A 16,091-nucleotide genomic window follows, 5' to 3' on the forward strand; every position below is an offset into this window, starting at 1 on the left:
TTCCTGGCCTCACCCTGTACTAGCTGTGGGACTTCAGTTTCCTCATCTGTAAAATAGGGGTAGGTAATAATAAACAACTGTTCTCAGGGTTCTTTTAGAAGAACTCTGCTTAAAGAGCAGAGTTACGTGAAGCAGTTACGTGACTAATGACTGTCAGTCATCCACACCCATCCTGGAGAGGGTGAAGCTTAACCCCAGGTTCAAGTGAACACCTGCCTGCTGCTCTGATATCCTTAGGGCCTCACACTTCAAGGCCCTGGAGTCCCAAAGCCTGAGGTTGCACTCCAGCCAGGACACTTCTGTCTGGGCCTCAGTCTTCTCGTCTGAAAGAGTGTGGGACTACTAGGGCTTGGCCCAGGGCTGGGCCAATGGTGGGAGACAGAAGTGTCTCCACTCTTAAAAAAGGTTATAGTCTTATTGGGAGGGGGCTGGGTAAAGGCATTGGGGGCAGCATTCTTGCTTTCCCCTCTCCTAGCAACGAATGCCTTTTCCTACAGTCCCCCCGAAATCGCATTCTGGCATTAAGGCTCAGCTTGCAAGCCACCTCCTCCTGGAGGTGAAGCCTTCTGGAGCTGAGTTCTCTTCTCCGTTTCTTGGGTTCCACCACATGGTGTCTGTGCTTCTCTCCGCCCTGAGGCATTGGCTGAGCCTTGGCCCATCCATATGTCTTGCACAAGACAGGGAAGACTTTGAGGGTGAATCTGTTCTTACCCCCCTGGATTTCTCTCCAGAGTGGAATCTTGTGTCTGGCGTGGGGAGGACACCAAGCATTATTTGGGGGGTTGGGAAGGGAGAGTGGTGGGAAGGTTAACTTGTTAGATGAAGGATAGACCCAGCTTTGCTCTCATAGACAGCGCCAGCCTCACTGAGAAATTAGACAAAGCAAACCCTCCAGACACAATCACAATCTCCAAGAGAAGACAGTAAATTGTTTAATGCTGTAGTCAGAGGATCCTTTCCATCTGCCGAGATGGTTCCCATCCAGCTATCTCATTTAATCGCTCAGCAGCTGGCCTCAGACAGAATGTTTTTCTTTCATCCCCATTTGTCAGGGAGAAAATTGAGACCCATGGAAGGCTTGGCTTGCTCGTGTAGGGCTGTGGCAGAGCTGGGATTTGAACAGGGTGTTCTGATGCCCAAAGCAGTACCTTCCCCAATAAACCTCCAGCAGGTTTAAGTATGGAGGGAGGCATTGAGAGGAGGCTGACGTCAGTGAGGGAGGATGGAGTCCAGGAGTACTTCTTGGAAAAGAGGGCTTAGGCTGGGCCTACAAATTCTAGGAGGGTCCGGGGAGGAGGTGGTGATGGGGACATGCGAGGTGAGATGGGGTTTCCAAACCGCAGGGGCCTAGGGAAGGCCCCACCCTCGGGCACAGCCCAGATGGCCTCACCTGGCCTGGCCCTGTTACCCCTCTTGGACCATAAATGGGTTTTCCCGCAGTATTTTCACTTGCATCCGGATTTCCCAGCAGGCTCCTCTCTGTACGTTGGACAAGGCTGAGGGCCCAGCAGATTCCTGTCCTAGCTATAAATCACCATAATCCCTGGGTGTTTTCAAACACTGATTATAGCCCCTGAATTCAATTAGCAGATGAAAATATCTCTTTGTTTTGTTCTTCCTAAAGCGATTTCTTTTTTGTGTAAAAACAAAAGAAATCCATCCAAGATGTCTTCACAGGTAGGCACACTGCTCTACACCGTCATTCTGTGGCGTCCCCTCTGGGATCGCCCATTGCCTCATATAGTCCCAGGGTCAGCCTCCTTCCCTTTCCTCTCCTCTTCCCACCCCAGCACCCCCCCACCCCGCCCTGATCCCTTCACTGCCTGTGGCTTTCCCTGCTCTCCCTCCTAAGCCATCTTGGCTTTGAGTTTCTCCTTCCCCTGAAGAAGTCCCTCTCTGCCTTGGTAGCTCTGAGGACGGGCTTGTCTTTCTCGAGGTGGTTGCCTCCCAGACCAGTGTCTCATCTGCAGGGACTTCCTGCTAGGTCTGCCCCCTCCCTTTCTGCCTCTCTCTGGGAACTGTGGCCAAAACCCTCCAAACCCCACCTGGCCCATGTCTGCTCTTCGGATCACAGATATCCTGGGGTACTTGGCACCTAGCAGATATGCAAGTCAGGCCACGGACACGTTGGCTATCTCTCCGGACAGAGTGGAGGTAGGGGGTGGCGTCTCTTCCTGAAGTGACACCACCAAGGGGGTGCCCCATCCCAACCCCCTCTGCCCTAACATAACGAGGCCCGCTGGTGCCCCCACCATGACCCCTGCAGGCCTGCTTCAAGCCTTCGAGGCACCCCCGACATGCTGGAGTTCAGGAGATTGCCTCTTTCCTCAGGGTGTCCCGGCCAAGCCTGGGCTGGTATTTCCAAGAATAACAGCTTCCTACCTCCAGAAAGAAGGACCTGTGGGCAAGCAAATAAACACAAGTTTTATGGGGTGATTAATGCTTGGAGAGATAAGCTCCTATCCCAATTCTTCAGGGTCTCCCTGCTCCTCTCAGAAACGTTGGCTCACAAAGAGCAGCTGTGGGTCCTGGCAGAAAGCTGGTGAGCCAAGACCCCACTTGTAGGGTGCTCCTGATACCCCTCTGTGCCCACCGCAGCCCAGGTACGATGAGGGGGCGGGGGGAGACACATGACTTGAAAACCCAGTGCCTCTCTTTGAAGAGTGTTTATTTTGGGGGACACACCATATAACTGCTCTGAGATGATCCAATTCTGCAGTGAAATGTGGCTGAAGAGTAGCGCCGTGTGTTGGGGGTGGTACAGCTGGGGAGCCATCCAGGATTTCCTATAGGAGAGGTTTCAAGTCAGGAACCAGAGAAGCTGAAATGCACAGACTGGTTGGGGAGGAACAGTTTAGGTCGGACAGGAGGGATATGCACGGTCACAGAGATGGGGAATTAGATTAGCATCATCAGTCGGGGAACAGAACCTTCAGGGAGCGAGTGAAGAGAAGAGGTGTAGGTGACCTGTGGAGAAGGGGTGTGCACAGGCAGGGCTATGTGCATGCATCGCAGGGGAGAGAGCCGTGAAAGTAGAAAGTTTCTGGCAGCTACCTTGCTGTCAATGTCTTTCAAAAGGAGAAAAGGTGGCCGAGAGATAGAAGAGGGCCTGTCCAAATTCTCCCAGCTAGTCAGAAGCCAGGCTGGCCCTGGAATTCAGCTCTCCCAGGCGGAACTGGGCATAAGGTCAGTGTGAGAAGACATTGCCACATCAAAATGGTAGTGGCTGAACTCAGGAGGGCATTAAGGGGGCACTCAGGATGGGGTCCCAAGGGCTCATGGCATTCTGCTTCACCCAACCTGTGCACATGTGCCCCAGTCCTGGTAAGAGACCTGCTTTCTGAGGACAGAGATCTATAGAGACTCTCAGGGAGGGTAGCTTTCTGAGGGCCAGGCTGCTCCTGGACCACTTGCTAGGCTGGTGAGTCAGCCTGGCTTCCCTGCAATGAGAAGCCTGGGCCTCTCTGGAGATAAGGCCCTGGGGTAGGTCTCCCATACAGGGTGTGCCTCAGCTTGGCGGCACAAAGGGTGTGAGCCATCCTGGCTAGCGGAGGACCACACTGCCATCTGGGGCTTCCGTTTCCTAGGCTAAACCAATATTTACCTTCAGCTATGGCTGCCAGGGGCTGAGAGGCAAATATTAGTCTAAGGAAACTGAGCGAAGCTCTGGGGATGGGGGAAAGAGCTAAGGATGCTGATGGCGATTTCTTCTTCTCTGACAGTTTTCTTTTCTTTTTGATTTAAACAAAATTTTGTTGTTTCTCCTGCTTCAGAGACTCTTCCTGGTGCTTCCTTTCTGCTCATCCCAAATTCTGCTAATCATAATCACGGTCCAACTCCAAACCCTCCCCTCCACGAGGAAACCTTCCCTGACCTCCCCTGTTCCTATGACCCTTCCTCTTCCTGACCACCTGAAGGCACATGAAGGTCTAAATGGTACCAGCAGTTCTGTATCATGTATTGTCCTGGTCTTTAAGACGACAGCATAAGTCCTTTATATATGTTATAAAGAAAGTTATTATTTTTTTTTAATTTTTAACATTTATTTATTATTGAGAGACAGAGCATGAGCAGGGGCGGGGGGTGGGCGCAGAGAGAGGAGGAGACACAGAATCCAAAGCAGGCTCCAGGCTCCGAGCTGTCAGCACAGAGCCCGACGCGGGGCTCGAACTCACAAACCGCGAGATCATGACCTGAGCCGAAGTCGGATGCTCAACCGACTGAGCCACCCAGGCGCCCCAAAGAAAGTTATTATTGTACTCGTTTTGCAGATAAGGAAAACAGTCTCAGAGAGGTCTGATAACTTGCTTACAGTCACACAGCTTGCAAGAAGTGGGACTTGGGCCCAGGAGCATGGGCTGCATTACTTCCTAGCTTCTCTAACTATGAGTTCACCTGGTCCCCTGTGAAGTCTGGATACCTCCCAAGGGTGGGGTGTTGGCCCTCCCATGTCTTCCAGGATAGTTTAGGAGAGCTCAGGGGGTTAGGGATCAGCTGTACATGTTGGGTATAGATAGTTCACGAGAGCCCCAGCAGGGTTGGCTGGGGAAGTGAGGGTGCCCGGCATCCTGATTCAGCAGTGTCTGCCTCATAGTTCCGTGAAGGCTCCTGACGGCTTCATCTGGTTCTGTTGTTTACAGAGCACTCTGGTGGTTTTGGGTTTTTTTGTTTTTGTTTTTTGTTTTTTGTTTTCACCAGAATGAATATATATAAAGTGCAATCTTATACGATGGGCAATATTAGATTGTTTGTAATATCCACAAATGGCAGTTTCATATTTTCTGCCTAGTATCTCTTTGGTCCAAAATATAGTTTTGGGGAGCTTGAAGAGACCTAGGGGTCCGGGGGGTGGGGTGTGTGTAGTAGAGGAGCTGGGGCCTTGCAGTACTGGGGACAAAGCCCTCATTTCAGAAGCAGGAGACCTGATTGAATCAAGACTTGACGTGGCCACTCACTAGCTTTGAGCAAGCCTTCCAGCTTCTCTGTGCCACAACTGTCCCATCTGGACATAATTATATATGTGCCATTTACCTCAGAAAGTCTGAGGCTGATGAATATGTAAAAGTGTTTACATATATAGCAAGGGCTATTGTTTTTAGGTTGAAAAGGAATACTTAATTTAAAAATACCACCAAAGAGACAACCCCCCAAGTCCTCTCATTAGAAGAGGAGGCCTTACAATCAAGTCCCTGTATCTGGGTGAAATTCAAACCATTCTATCTAAATTGTTTCTTGGAACAAGACCTTTGGTTCTCTAGCTGGGTTCCTTGGAACGCTGGGGTTCCACAGAGGCATCTTTGAGGCGGCTGAGTTGGCAGGCTCTATGGCTTCTTCTTAGACTTCAACCAGAAATTTTGGTTTTGTTGGACAAAAGGATTCCACTGCTTAAAAAAAAAAAAAAAAAGTTTGAGAATCGTTAGACCAGATGAGTCTGAGAATCTATATGTCTAAGATCCTCTGGCCTGAAGATTCTATAAAGCTTAGAATCTGTGACTCCAAGTGTTTCTGGGACATTCTACCCTTCCCTCCATGGGCCTCGAAAAGTATTTGTTCTTCTAGCTTTTGTGTGGTTGGGTTTATATGGAGAGGGTGGAGGCGGGTGTGGGTTTCGGGGCACTGTCCAGAGGGGTGGAGAAACCCCTTACCCGTCCAACCCATGTACCCGCCCTCCGGGCTCCTTCCCCTGCCCCATGCCAGATGCTGACCAGCAAGAGGATGTTTATGGAGACAGTAAATGGGCTGGCAGCACCTTCTAAACAGGGGCCGGCAGATACCCGCCAGCCGGCCGGCTGCGGCAGGCCGACCCATGGTTAAAGATTATCCAGTGCTCCGGATGTGAGAATCTAAACAAACAAGACTCTGGGGCTGATGGCAGGCCCTGCTTCAAAGGAGCCCCTTGCCTGCCCCGGAGGGCCCCTGCACCAGTGCCCAGGCCCTGCTTTGGCTGCCCTGCACTGGCTGGCAACATGTGGGAGGGCCCGGTGGGTCTCTGGCCAGAGCTGGCCCCGGAATCCTCAGCCTGGCCCCTCCTCTCCTCCTCTCCCTTCCTTTCTCCCCGCTGGCCCTGCTCAAACTGTTCTCCAGGCAATTACTAGAACAGTTTTCCCACTGAGTGCCTCTCACTTCTGTCAGTCCAAACTCTCTTGTCCTTCAGGGTCCAGGTCAAATCTTGTTTCTTCTGAGATGCTGTCTCTGGCTCACTGTGAGACAGGAAGGGGACCTCAGCCTCGGCTAGAGAGCATTATCCTAAAAGGAATATTTATCCTAAAGAAGAGAAGGCTCAGAGAGGGTGCAAGGAGTGGCTATAGGACACATAGGGATCCGTGCAAGGAGAGCTTTCCTAACAGTTATGGTTGTTCAGAGACAGGGGACAGATAGCCTTGGGATGTGGTGAGCTTCTTGTCCCCGGGGCCATTCTAGTCAAGGCTGGGTGAGAACTTGGCAGGGAGAGGTGGATTTCCTCTGGAGACACTGAGAATTTTGTAACAAAATTATATTCACATATTTTCATGCCTCCAAGCTTTGATCCTCCCACAGCCTACTGGCTCCCTGGGGCCCATGTCCTGGCTTCTCCTTCTGTCTCTACCACTGCCTGGGGCTGGGCACACAGTGTGTCAGTGAGTGGGTGACCTGAGTGCCACCTTGACGGGGAGGAAACCCCCTGTCCTGGCCTCACTGCCCTTGCAGGGCCGGTGATTTCTGCTCTGGCCCAAAGTATTTGCAGGACCACCGCTAGGCACCAGATTAGGCAGGAGCTGAAGACAGACAAGCTCCTTCCTGAGAGACGGGATGCGGAGAGGGGAGCCAGCTTAACAGCTTCTCCGGTGGCCTGGAGCCTCCCCTCCTCCTGTCATAAATACCTCCAAAGTGGGCAGCCATGTGTCCCGCACGTGGATTACATAACTTGTTGCTTCCAAATGGGCCACGCTGCTGCTTGGGGTTACAGGTAGCCCATCTGGTTTTTCCAAGCTGTAACCCTGGGCGGAGGCTGGTCCCAGGGTGCTCTCCCCTGGCTTTCAAGGCCAGGACCCTCCCCTGGCCTCTGACTCGATGTCAGTCCAGGCAGCTTTGCCGTCCCTTGTGCAGAGGGCGCCTGATCAGCTCCTCTATTTCCAGTGTCATCTATTTCAGGGTCCGGCACAGCTGGGCACACTGAGGGGATGGCTATTTTGGAGCTTGCTGGCGGCCTGCAGCCACTCCTGACCCCGAGGGGCAGCTGAGCCGGGAGAGGAGACATACTTGGGCTGGGCACTGGCCCCGGGGATTCCATTTTTAGCTGTTTCCCAGCATCTCTGATACCTTTTCTCCCTGCTCCTCCAAGATCTCAGGCAAAGCCATAGGGGTCATTTCCTGTCCCTTCTCCTCCCCATCCCCCCCAACTGTTTCTCCTTCCTTCTCTTCTTTCTCCTCTAATGTCCACTTTGTACCTTCTCCTTTCTGGGCTTTAGTCAGTGATGTCATTCATGACCTTATATATAGTCCTATATCTATCTATCTATCTATCTATCTATCTATCTATCTATCTATCTAAAGTCCTACCTTAAGGTTCAGAAAGTTAATTGCCTAAGTGCAGGTGGACCTAACTTTGGTTGACAAAACTCAACCTGAGTAAGTACTAGTACCTGAGGTTATCAAGTACGGGGGCTTCCCGCTCTACCTCTGATCCCTGCAACAACAGCACAAGGCAGGTATTATTACCCTTGTTCTCCAGGTGAGTGATCTGAGGCTGGGAAGAAAGTTGCTTCCTTACTGGCCACCGTTCAAGTGCTGGATTGGACCGTTAAACCCAGGCCTGTGTCACCCCAAAGCCCATGCACTTTCTTCTGAGCCTTGGGGCATGGAAATGATAATAACAGTGGTTCGTGTTTACCTAGTGATTATTATGTGCCAGGTACTCTACTAGGTAGAGTAGGGTACTACTTACCTCCTGCATTTCAACTTCACAGCATCCCTTCTGAGGGGAGTATTAGAATACAGATTTTATACACGTCAGTACATGCTGATTTTACACATGGAGAGGCCCAGAGAGGTTAAGCTTTTGGTCTATGGCCAGAAAATGGCAGAGCCAGGATTTGAACCCAGGCTGATGACTTCAAAATCCTTACTTAACTATGCTCCTATCCTGCCTACCAGTTCATGGATTTTGGCTGCTAAAGCATCTGAGATACTGTCAGGTTGCACTATTAGACATATATTGTAAATATCAAGGGAGGTGATGGCCACACTGTGCCTTGAGCTGGTCAGGGAACATCTGGAGGCTGGTTCTGTTCATCGTCTAAGAGGTGGGAAGGTGTGCAGTGTGTCTGAGTATTCCCAGAGGAGAGTCCTTTTCTCTACGGGACTGCCCCAGAGATAGCATTGGCACAGAAGCTGAGAGAAGTTAAGTAAATTAATCCAGGATCCTTGGATACAGGAGGGTAGATGTCAGTTTAAGAGAAGGAAACACTTTCTTAGAGTAGCTCAACAATGGCATAGGTTGCCTGGGAGGCCCAGGAGTGGGCATGTTCAAGTACAGAAGGACTCCTGAAGGGGCAGAGCTCAGGATAGCTCGCATCCAGCCCCATTCAGAAATCTGTACTGAGAGTCTGCCCAGCTCCATGGCTCTGGGCTGAGTGTTCTGAGTGTGTGTGGGTTGGGGTAGGGAGAGGAGTGTCGGGGTGCATATGTGTGTGGGCTCCTGTGACAGTCTTATTCCTGTAGGCTCTGGCTGAGAATCTGAGCCTTTTGTTGTTTAGTCACCCTGCTGTCCCTGTCCCTTCCTCTCCATCTCCAACCCTGGTGTCCTCTAGGGCCAGTGCTGGAATCCCTGAGGGGTCGGAAGCAGGGGCTATTCCCAGGGGTCCAGGTCAGCCCACAGCCTGTCCCAGGTCCACACTACTGTCTCTCAGGCCTCCCCCTCCTGTTTGAGCCTCCTTGCCTCTGCTTCTCTGAAGCCCCCAGCCTCTCTGCACCATCGCTGTCACAGAGTCAATTCCCTGGAATAATCACATTTTCCGGTCGGCTCCCTCCTTCTTGCCAGGCACGATGCTGGGAAATCCCAACCAGCCAGGCCCCAAGAGGCTACTCCAGAGAGGACTTGAGGGGGGAGGGCCCAGCAGCTTCTCCTTGCCCAGGCCCAAACGAGGCTGTTTCTGGAAAGGGTGGTGGGGGCTGGGGGAGAACAAAAACAAGGAGGCTTTGGAGACTGTTTCTAGATTCAGCTGGAGCTGAATTCTGACCTCAGCTGCCCACACCAGTCCAGTCCCTCAAGCTTTGCTCCCACACCGAGCACCCCAGCCATCCTTCCCCAGGTCCTGGAGAGAAAGCACAGATTCTTGCTTTGGTAGGTTCAGAGGAAAGGCTCTCAGGGAGGGATTGGCCCACGCTGTGGTCTACAGTGGCACTAGCCAAATTTGGGGACTTTGACTCCCACAGAAGGGGTTCAATAAACAAGGAGGGGTCCTGAAAGCAAAGAATGTGGTATCAGGAGTTGGACAGACCTTGCTTCAATTTCAGATCTGCCACCTGGTGGCTGTCACATCACATCTCTGAGTTTTATCTCCATAATGGGAACACTTCCACGGGATGTTTTAAGGATGAAATGCAGGGGTAATTCATCGTGCATGATGACTTTTATTATAAATGATGGGACTCCATAAAGCAGGACATAATACAGCCATTAAAAAAATATGGTGTTGGAAACATGGTTATTGGCATGGAAAGGTGTTTAGGACACAGTAAGTGGAAAAGCTAGTTTTGAAAAGGAAATCTGTATATAGCAGTGTTCTTAGCCTGGAGTCCATGCCCATGGATGGCTTTATGGGATTCACAGATGCCCTGGAATTATCCACAGACTTTAGGAAGAATGTGCATTTTTCTGAGGTGATAGGTGAAAGTTATCACATTTTCAAAGGGATTTGTTACCCATAAAAGGTTAAAAACTACTAGAGTTGATATAGCGTGATTCAATTTTTGTATTAAAGAAGTAACTGAAGAATATATTGGGGGGAAAAAGCTGGAAGGTCCTCATCCAAATGTTAAGAGTATTTTTCTCTGGATGGTGGGCTGAGAGGTGGTAATTTTTTCTTTTTGCTGAACTGTCTTTTCTACAAAAGACAGTGTGTCTTACTTGTATGATTAAAAAGAGAAAGGGGTTGATTTCCCCTTTGAAAGTAAGTCCCTTTCAAAAGGAAACCTGGATACATTTACTTAAGTTCTCTCAGCCTGTGTCCTTCTGCGGCAATGCTAAGCTCAAAAGGTAATTGTTAGGATAAGCTGAGACAATTTATGCAGAGGGGTTCTGGGGAAGGGGGATCCCCCTGACCTTCCAGAAGGGTAGGACGTCAGCAGTGCATTCAACAGACATTTACTGCTTGTCATCTGAAGTGCTCAGCGCAGTTCTAAATGCTGGGGATCCAAAGGGAGGTCCTGGGAGTTAATAGTAAAAACTTTTATAAGCGCGCCATTTAGAATGTTTTTCTTCCTTCTAGCCTTGATCCTTTGCTTAAACAAACAGATGTCCTGCAGGACTTTGTTTCCCGATTCCTTAGCCTAGGTCCGAAGCCGTTCCCGTGCCGCTAACGACGCGGTCGGTATTTCGCGGTGCATGCTGGAAAGGCTGGCGGGAGGAGGCGCGCAGGCGACGGGGGCTGGCCCCGAGCGGCCCGCCTGACGGTCACCCTGTCTCTCCCCCTCCCCGGCCGCAGACAGCGAGCTGGTGCTCCCGGACTGCCTGCGGCCCCGCTCCTTCACCGCCCTGCGGCGGCCGTCGCTGCGGCGCGACGCCGACGAGGCGCGCCTCTCCGTGAGCCTGTGCGACCTCAACGTGCCGGGCGCCGAGGGCGACGAGGCCGCGCCGGCCGCCGGCTGCCCCATCCCGCAGAACTCGCTCAACTCGCAGCACAGTCGCGCGCTGCCCGCGCAGCTCGACGGCGACCTTCGCTTCCACGCGCTGCGCGCCGGCGCGCACGTCCGGATCCTAGACGAGCAGACGGTGGCGCGCCTGGAGCACGGGCGCGACGAGCGCGCGCTCGTCTTCACCAGCCGGCCTGTGCGCGTGGCCGAGACCATCTTCGTCAAGGTCACGCGCTCGGGCGGCGCGCGGCCCGGCGCGCTCTCCTTCGGCGTCACCACGTGCGACCCCGGCACGCTGCGGCCCGCGGACCTGCCCTTCAGCCCCGAGGCCCTCGTGGACCGCAAGGAATTCTGGGCCGTGTGCCGCGTGCCCGGGCCCCTGCACAGCGGCGACATCCTGGGCCTGGTGGTCAACGCCGACGGGGAGCTGCACCTCAGCCACAACGGCGCCGCGGCGGGCATGCAGCTGTGCGTGGATGCCTCGCAGCCGCTCTGGATGCTCTTCGGCCTGCACGGGGCCGTCACGCAGATCCGCATCCTCGGTGAGTGCCTCCCCTGACGGCCCCTCCAACACACCCGGCACCGGCACCGTGCCTTTCCTGGAGGACGGGCCCATCCGGGTAGGCGGAGAGAACAGAGGGCCAGTCCGCCCCGCCCCACCGCTTCACGCGGGTCCCAGGCACAGAAATGAGTCCTGGGTGGGACTCCATCTGCTAGGCCCTTGTCCTCAAATCTCACCAGAGGCATCCTGGGGGCGGGGAGAAAAGTGTGGATCACTGAGTTTCTCAGAATCTGATTAACCTGTGTCCCCATAGATGCATAAGCGGCCCGGAAACACACGTCTCAGTGGCCACTTAAAGATGACAAAAAAGTTTTCCACCAGCAATTAACTTATCGAGGCTGTTTCCATTTCTCCAAAATGGAAATAAAAGTCTCTTAAGGATGGTTGTGTGTCTAGGTAAGAAAAAGAGTGATGTGTTGGTAGTCAGGTGTCTGTGCAGGGTGGTGCCTGGATTGGGAGCCTATGGGGAATGTGAGAATAGGGCCTTGGAAGAAATGGGGTTGCAGAGGTCTGGGCGTTTCATTCCTGGCTTTGAATGGACAGAGTCTAAATGGACTGGTGGATGTAGACTCGTGAGAGTCCTGTTTCTCAGAGTGTTCTGTGGGATAGGCGTCTGTTGAAAATGGGTCCTTGGGTGAAAAAATTAGGAAAACACTGAGTTGAGAAAACGTGGAGGATTCCTTATTGCAGAACTTCTCAGAGCCTTTATTTATTTATTTTTTTTTAAGTTTACTTAGAGAATGGGAGCGGGGCGCAGAGAGGGAGAGAGAATCCTAAGCAGGCTCTTAGCTGCCAGTGCAGAGCCGGATAAGAGGCTCGATTCCACAAACTGTGACATCGTGACCGGAGCCAAAATCAAGAGTCAGACACCTGACTGAGCCACCCAGGCACTCCTCTCAGAACCTTTAATAGGCAATATGAATCTTTAAGGAGGAGGAAGAGGTAGTTATAGGGTACAGCTTTATCTAAACTAATTTGACCAGAAATCTTAACCCCCCCCCCACCTCCAAACCATCTCCAGGGACCTCTGTTTCCCCCAAGTGGGCAGGTATTTCATACTTTGCAAGAGCTGGCCTGCTAATCAGTTGCGGTTGACTGGACCGGTTCCATTAGATTCACTAGCAGGACCTACTAAAGTGCAGATTTTTGAATCCCACCTGCAGAGATTTGATTGTGTACATCCTAGGCATCTGAATTCTTTTTTAAAGCAAGTTTGCTTAGATATATTTGGAGACCTCTGGGCTTCATAGCCCCAGCCTAGACCTCACCCCAGGAGGCTTTGTAGACAAGATAACATGTGTATACGAGTGAAGGTGTATTATGCTCTAAAACTGATATGTCTGTGTATAGGCACACATGAGTGAGTACATGCGTATTTGTATGTATAATGCTGTTGGTGATTGTGAATGTGTTAGAGTTTGTGAAATCAGATAAAATAAGTGGGGATTTCCTACTCTGGAAAGAGGCCAAATGAAGATGGAGTGAAAAATAAATTTGAAAAGGAATGAAAATAATGAGGTTGAAGTGCTAAGAAGTTATGATTAAGGGAAGATAAATCAGGAAAGAATGAAAAGACATCAGGCTGGATGAAAATACATGAGGATGGAAGGAAGTTGGGGTGAAAACTCGATGGAATAAAAAGAAATCAGACTGGGGTACAGAAAAAAATCAGGCTGAGGTAAAAAGGTACTTGGCTACACTCACTGGGAGATACTGCTCCTCAGATGAAGGGAATTCCATAAGGGCAGGGTACTCTCTTACCTCAGCACCATCTAATAATAGATAAGTAGCTTTCCGATGAGACTTCTGTTCCCCAAAGAGGCTTACTAGACACAGGAGAAGCTTAAAAAAAAAAAAAAATCAGGACTTAAATATCTCGAGAGGTAAGTGGGCCAAGGTGGGGGTTTAAGAATAATCTTCCAGGGGCGCCTGGGTGGCGCAGTTGGTTAAGCGTCCAACTTCAGCCAGGTCACGATCTCGCGGTCCGTGAGTTCGAGCCCCGCGTCAGGCTCTGGGCTGATGGCTCAGAGCCTGGAGCCTGTTTCCGATTCTGTGTCTCCCTCTCTCTCTGCCCCTCCCCCGTTCATGCTCTGTCTCTCTCTGTCCCAAAAATAAATAAACGTTGAAAAAAAAAAAAAAATTTAAAAGTCAAAAAAAAAAAAAAAAAAAAAAGAATAATCTTCCAGGGGCGCCTGGGTGGCTCAGTCGGTTAAGCGTCCGACTTCAGCCAGGTCACGATCTCGCGGTCTGTGAGTTCGAGCCCCGTGTCGGGCTCTGGGCTGATGGCTCAGAGCCTGGAGCCTGCTTCCGATTCTGTGTCTCCCTCTCTCTCTGCCCCTCCCCCGTTCATGCTCTGTCTCTCTCTGTCCCAAAAATAAATAAAAAAACGTTAAAAAAAAAAACTTTAAAAAAAAAAAAAAAGAATAATCTTCCAGATGTTTGCTAAACAATATATGCTAAAGATAGTGCTTCTGGGTGGTAGGAGAACTGGGCATCTCAGTCAGCAAATTGGTGTTTGGGGATCCTGATGGAACTGCAAGGAAAACCCAGTGACAATATGTGAAGGGTAACTATTTACCTTACAGAGGTGTGCTCTGCTTTGTGAAAGGCTTAAGTGCACTAAGAATGGAGGAATATTTCCTTTATTTCAGAACTACAGCCGGTTTCATACTTAATGATGGAACGTGAGAAACATTCTCATTAAAGTCAGGAATATGATAGGGATGCCTTAGAGTATTGTTCTGAAAACGATAGCCAGTGCAATAAGGCAAGAAAAGCAAATAGGAGGTGTGACTTTATGAAAGAAGATGATAATTGACTAAAAGACTATTAACACTAAGAGAAACCCAATAAATGGATTGGGACATAAGAGACCAGGGGGCTCTCTTCCCATGAATGTGGGGCCAGACTGGGCCATGTTCCCACTGACTTGGTGTCCCCTTGTCCCCAGGGACAGCCCCCAACTCTCCAGTGAGCCTGCCTGAGTCACCAGTGACCCCGGGCACAGGACAGTGGAGCGATGAGTGCACCATTTGCTATGAGCATGCAGTGGACACGGTCATCTGCACATGTGGCCACATGTGCCTCTGCTATGCCTGTGGCCTGCGCCTCAAGAAGGCTTTGCACGCCTGCTGCCCCATCTGCCGTCGCAGATATCTAGTGAATATTCTTAGATACGGTGACTGTTAAATAAATTAGAACACATAATAATAGGGAAGATCTCACTGAACATTTATGTGTAGGGCAATATGTTAGAGCCTGTGGGAGAGTCACAGGTAAATACGATTTCCTGCTCTCAGGAAGCTCATAGTTCAACTGGGAAAACAAAGCTGCATTCCTGGGCAAAGAATAAATATTACCCCAGGCTGTGTGGTTGTTTGGTCCCGTGTATGTGGTGTGTGTGGCGGATCAGTGGTAAATAAAGTAATGCGGTTGGGGGAGGGGTGGTCAAAGCTCCCCAGAGGAGGAGATTTGAGGACAGCCCCAAGGGGCTCCCTGGACAGTCAGCTCTTTGGGGGCAGTGGCCCTGTCCATCTTGTTCTCAGTGTTATGTTTACACAGTTGATGGTGCCTGGTAGGACTTGTTGAAGGGACGAGCAAGGGAGGGCAGGAAGAGAAGAGGAAGGTGAGGAGAGGTGTTGAAGAGGGAGAGAAAGGAGGGAGGGAGGGAAGGAGAGCGAGTGTAGCACAGAACAAGCTTGGGAGATGGTGAAGGGCATTTCAAAGGTGCTTATGCAGAGGAGAAGGTGGGTGATATCTAGGGACAGTGACCGAGAGAACACAGGGCTTAGAAAGGGAGGGTCAGGCTATGACTGGAAGGGCCACACTAGGTGGGAGGAGGGGGACGTCGTTGTCTGGGAAACCTTGAAGGTGAGGATGCGTGGGAAGGGTGGAGGTGGGATTCTCAGCAGAGCTCTTGTTTCGAGACTGCTGATGTAGTAAGCTCAGAACAAGAAAGGGCCCCCAGATTTGTAGGTGGAACAGAGAGCTGGGGCAGGGTGCTGGGCTGGCTTGTGGAATCCTGCCCTGGACCCACCCAGTGGCTGGACTGTGTGGTCAGGCCGTGTCACCACTTTCTCTCCTGGGAACCCCCTGGAGGAGCGGAGACTTGAGCTTTCTCCCGGTAGGCCTCTCAGCGGCTAGTGAGCCCCTCTCTCCCCTTCCGCAGGCTCCACCATCCTGGCAGAGCGGAGCATCCCGTCACTCTCCTGCTCCCCTGCCTCCACGCCAACCTCGCCCAGCGCCCTGGGCAGCCGCCTCTCCGACCCCTTGCTCAGCACGTGCAGCTCTGGACCTCTGGGCAGCTCTGCTGGCGGTAAGTAGGCTGGCTACTCCGGTTCCGTGGTGTCCGTGCCAGACTCCCTGCCCCGGGACCCCTGGCCAAGGCGGGCATGCAGCCTCTGTGACAGAGTTGGGCCCTGGAGGAGCTGGAGATAGATAGGTCAGTGAACCCTCGTGGGGTGGTGATTTCTGGGGTGAATCCCTTCCTGTCCCCCAGCTGGACACCTTTCTCCAAAGCACTTTTGAGCACACAGGGAAGACCGAAGGTTAGTTCAGGAGGGGCCCGCCTTAAAAGATTCTGGGCCCCCTACCTTCCTCTATCCCTTCTTCTCTCACCACCTTATGGGCACCCTGGCCCTTGTCTAGTGCCCCCTAGTGCTCCGGAAGTGGGTTGTCAGGGTAAACAGGCAGATGC

The 16,091-nt window shown here is 51.6% G+C and overlaps 1 protein-coding gene across 1 annotated transcript in view; it reads left to right on the top strand.

The window, feature by feature from the left end:
• NEURL1 (neuralized E3 ubiquitin protein ligase 1) overlaps positions 1 to 16,091 on the top strand; it is a 77,581-nt gene that overhangs the window by 61,156 nt on the left and 334 nt on the right. Inside the window, exons 4-5 of the mRNA XM_047072696.1 lie at positions 10,686 to 11,375; positions 15,564 to 15,710. Of these exons, the coding sequence (XP_046928652.1) occupies positions 10,686 to 11,375; positions 15,564 to 15,710 (837 nt within the window). The remainder of the gene's footprint in view (positions 1 to 10,685; positions 11,376 to 15,563; positions 15,711 to 16,091) is intronic.

Source organism: Lynx rufus, unplaced genomic scaffold (genome assembly GCF_022079265.1).
Source record: "Lynx rufus isolate CCGP_SWC_20201006 ecotype Redwood Valley unplaced genomic scaffold, mLynRuf1.p SCAF_11, whole genome shotgun sequence".
Lineage (NCBI taxonomy): Eukaryota > Metazoa > Chordata > Mammalia > Carnivora > Felidae > Lynx > Lynx rufus.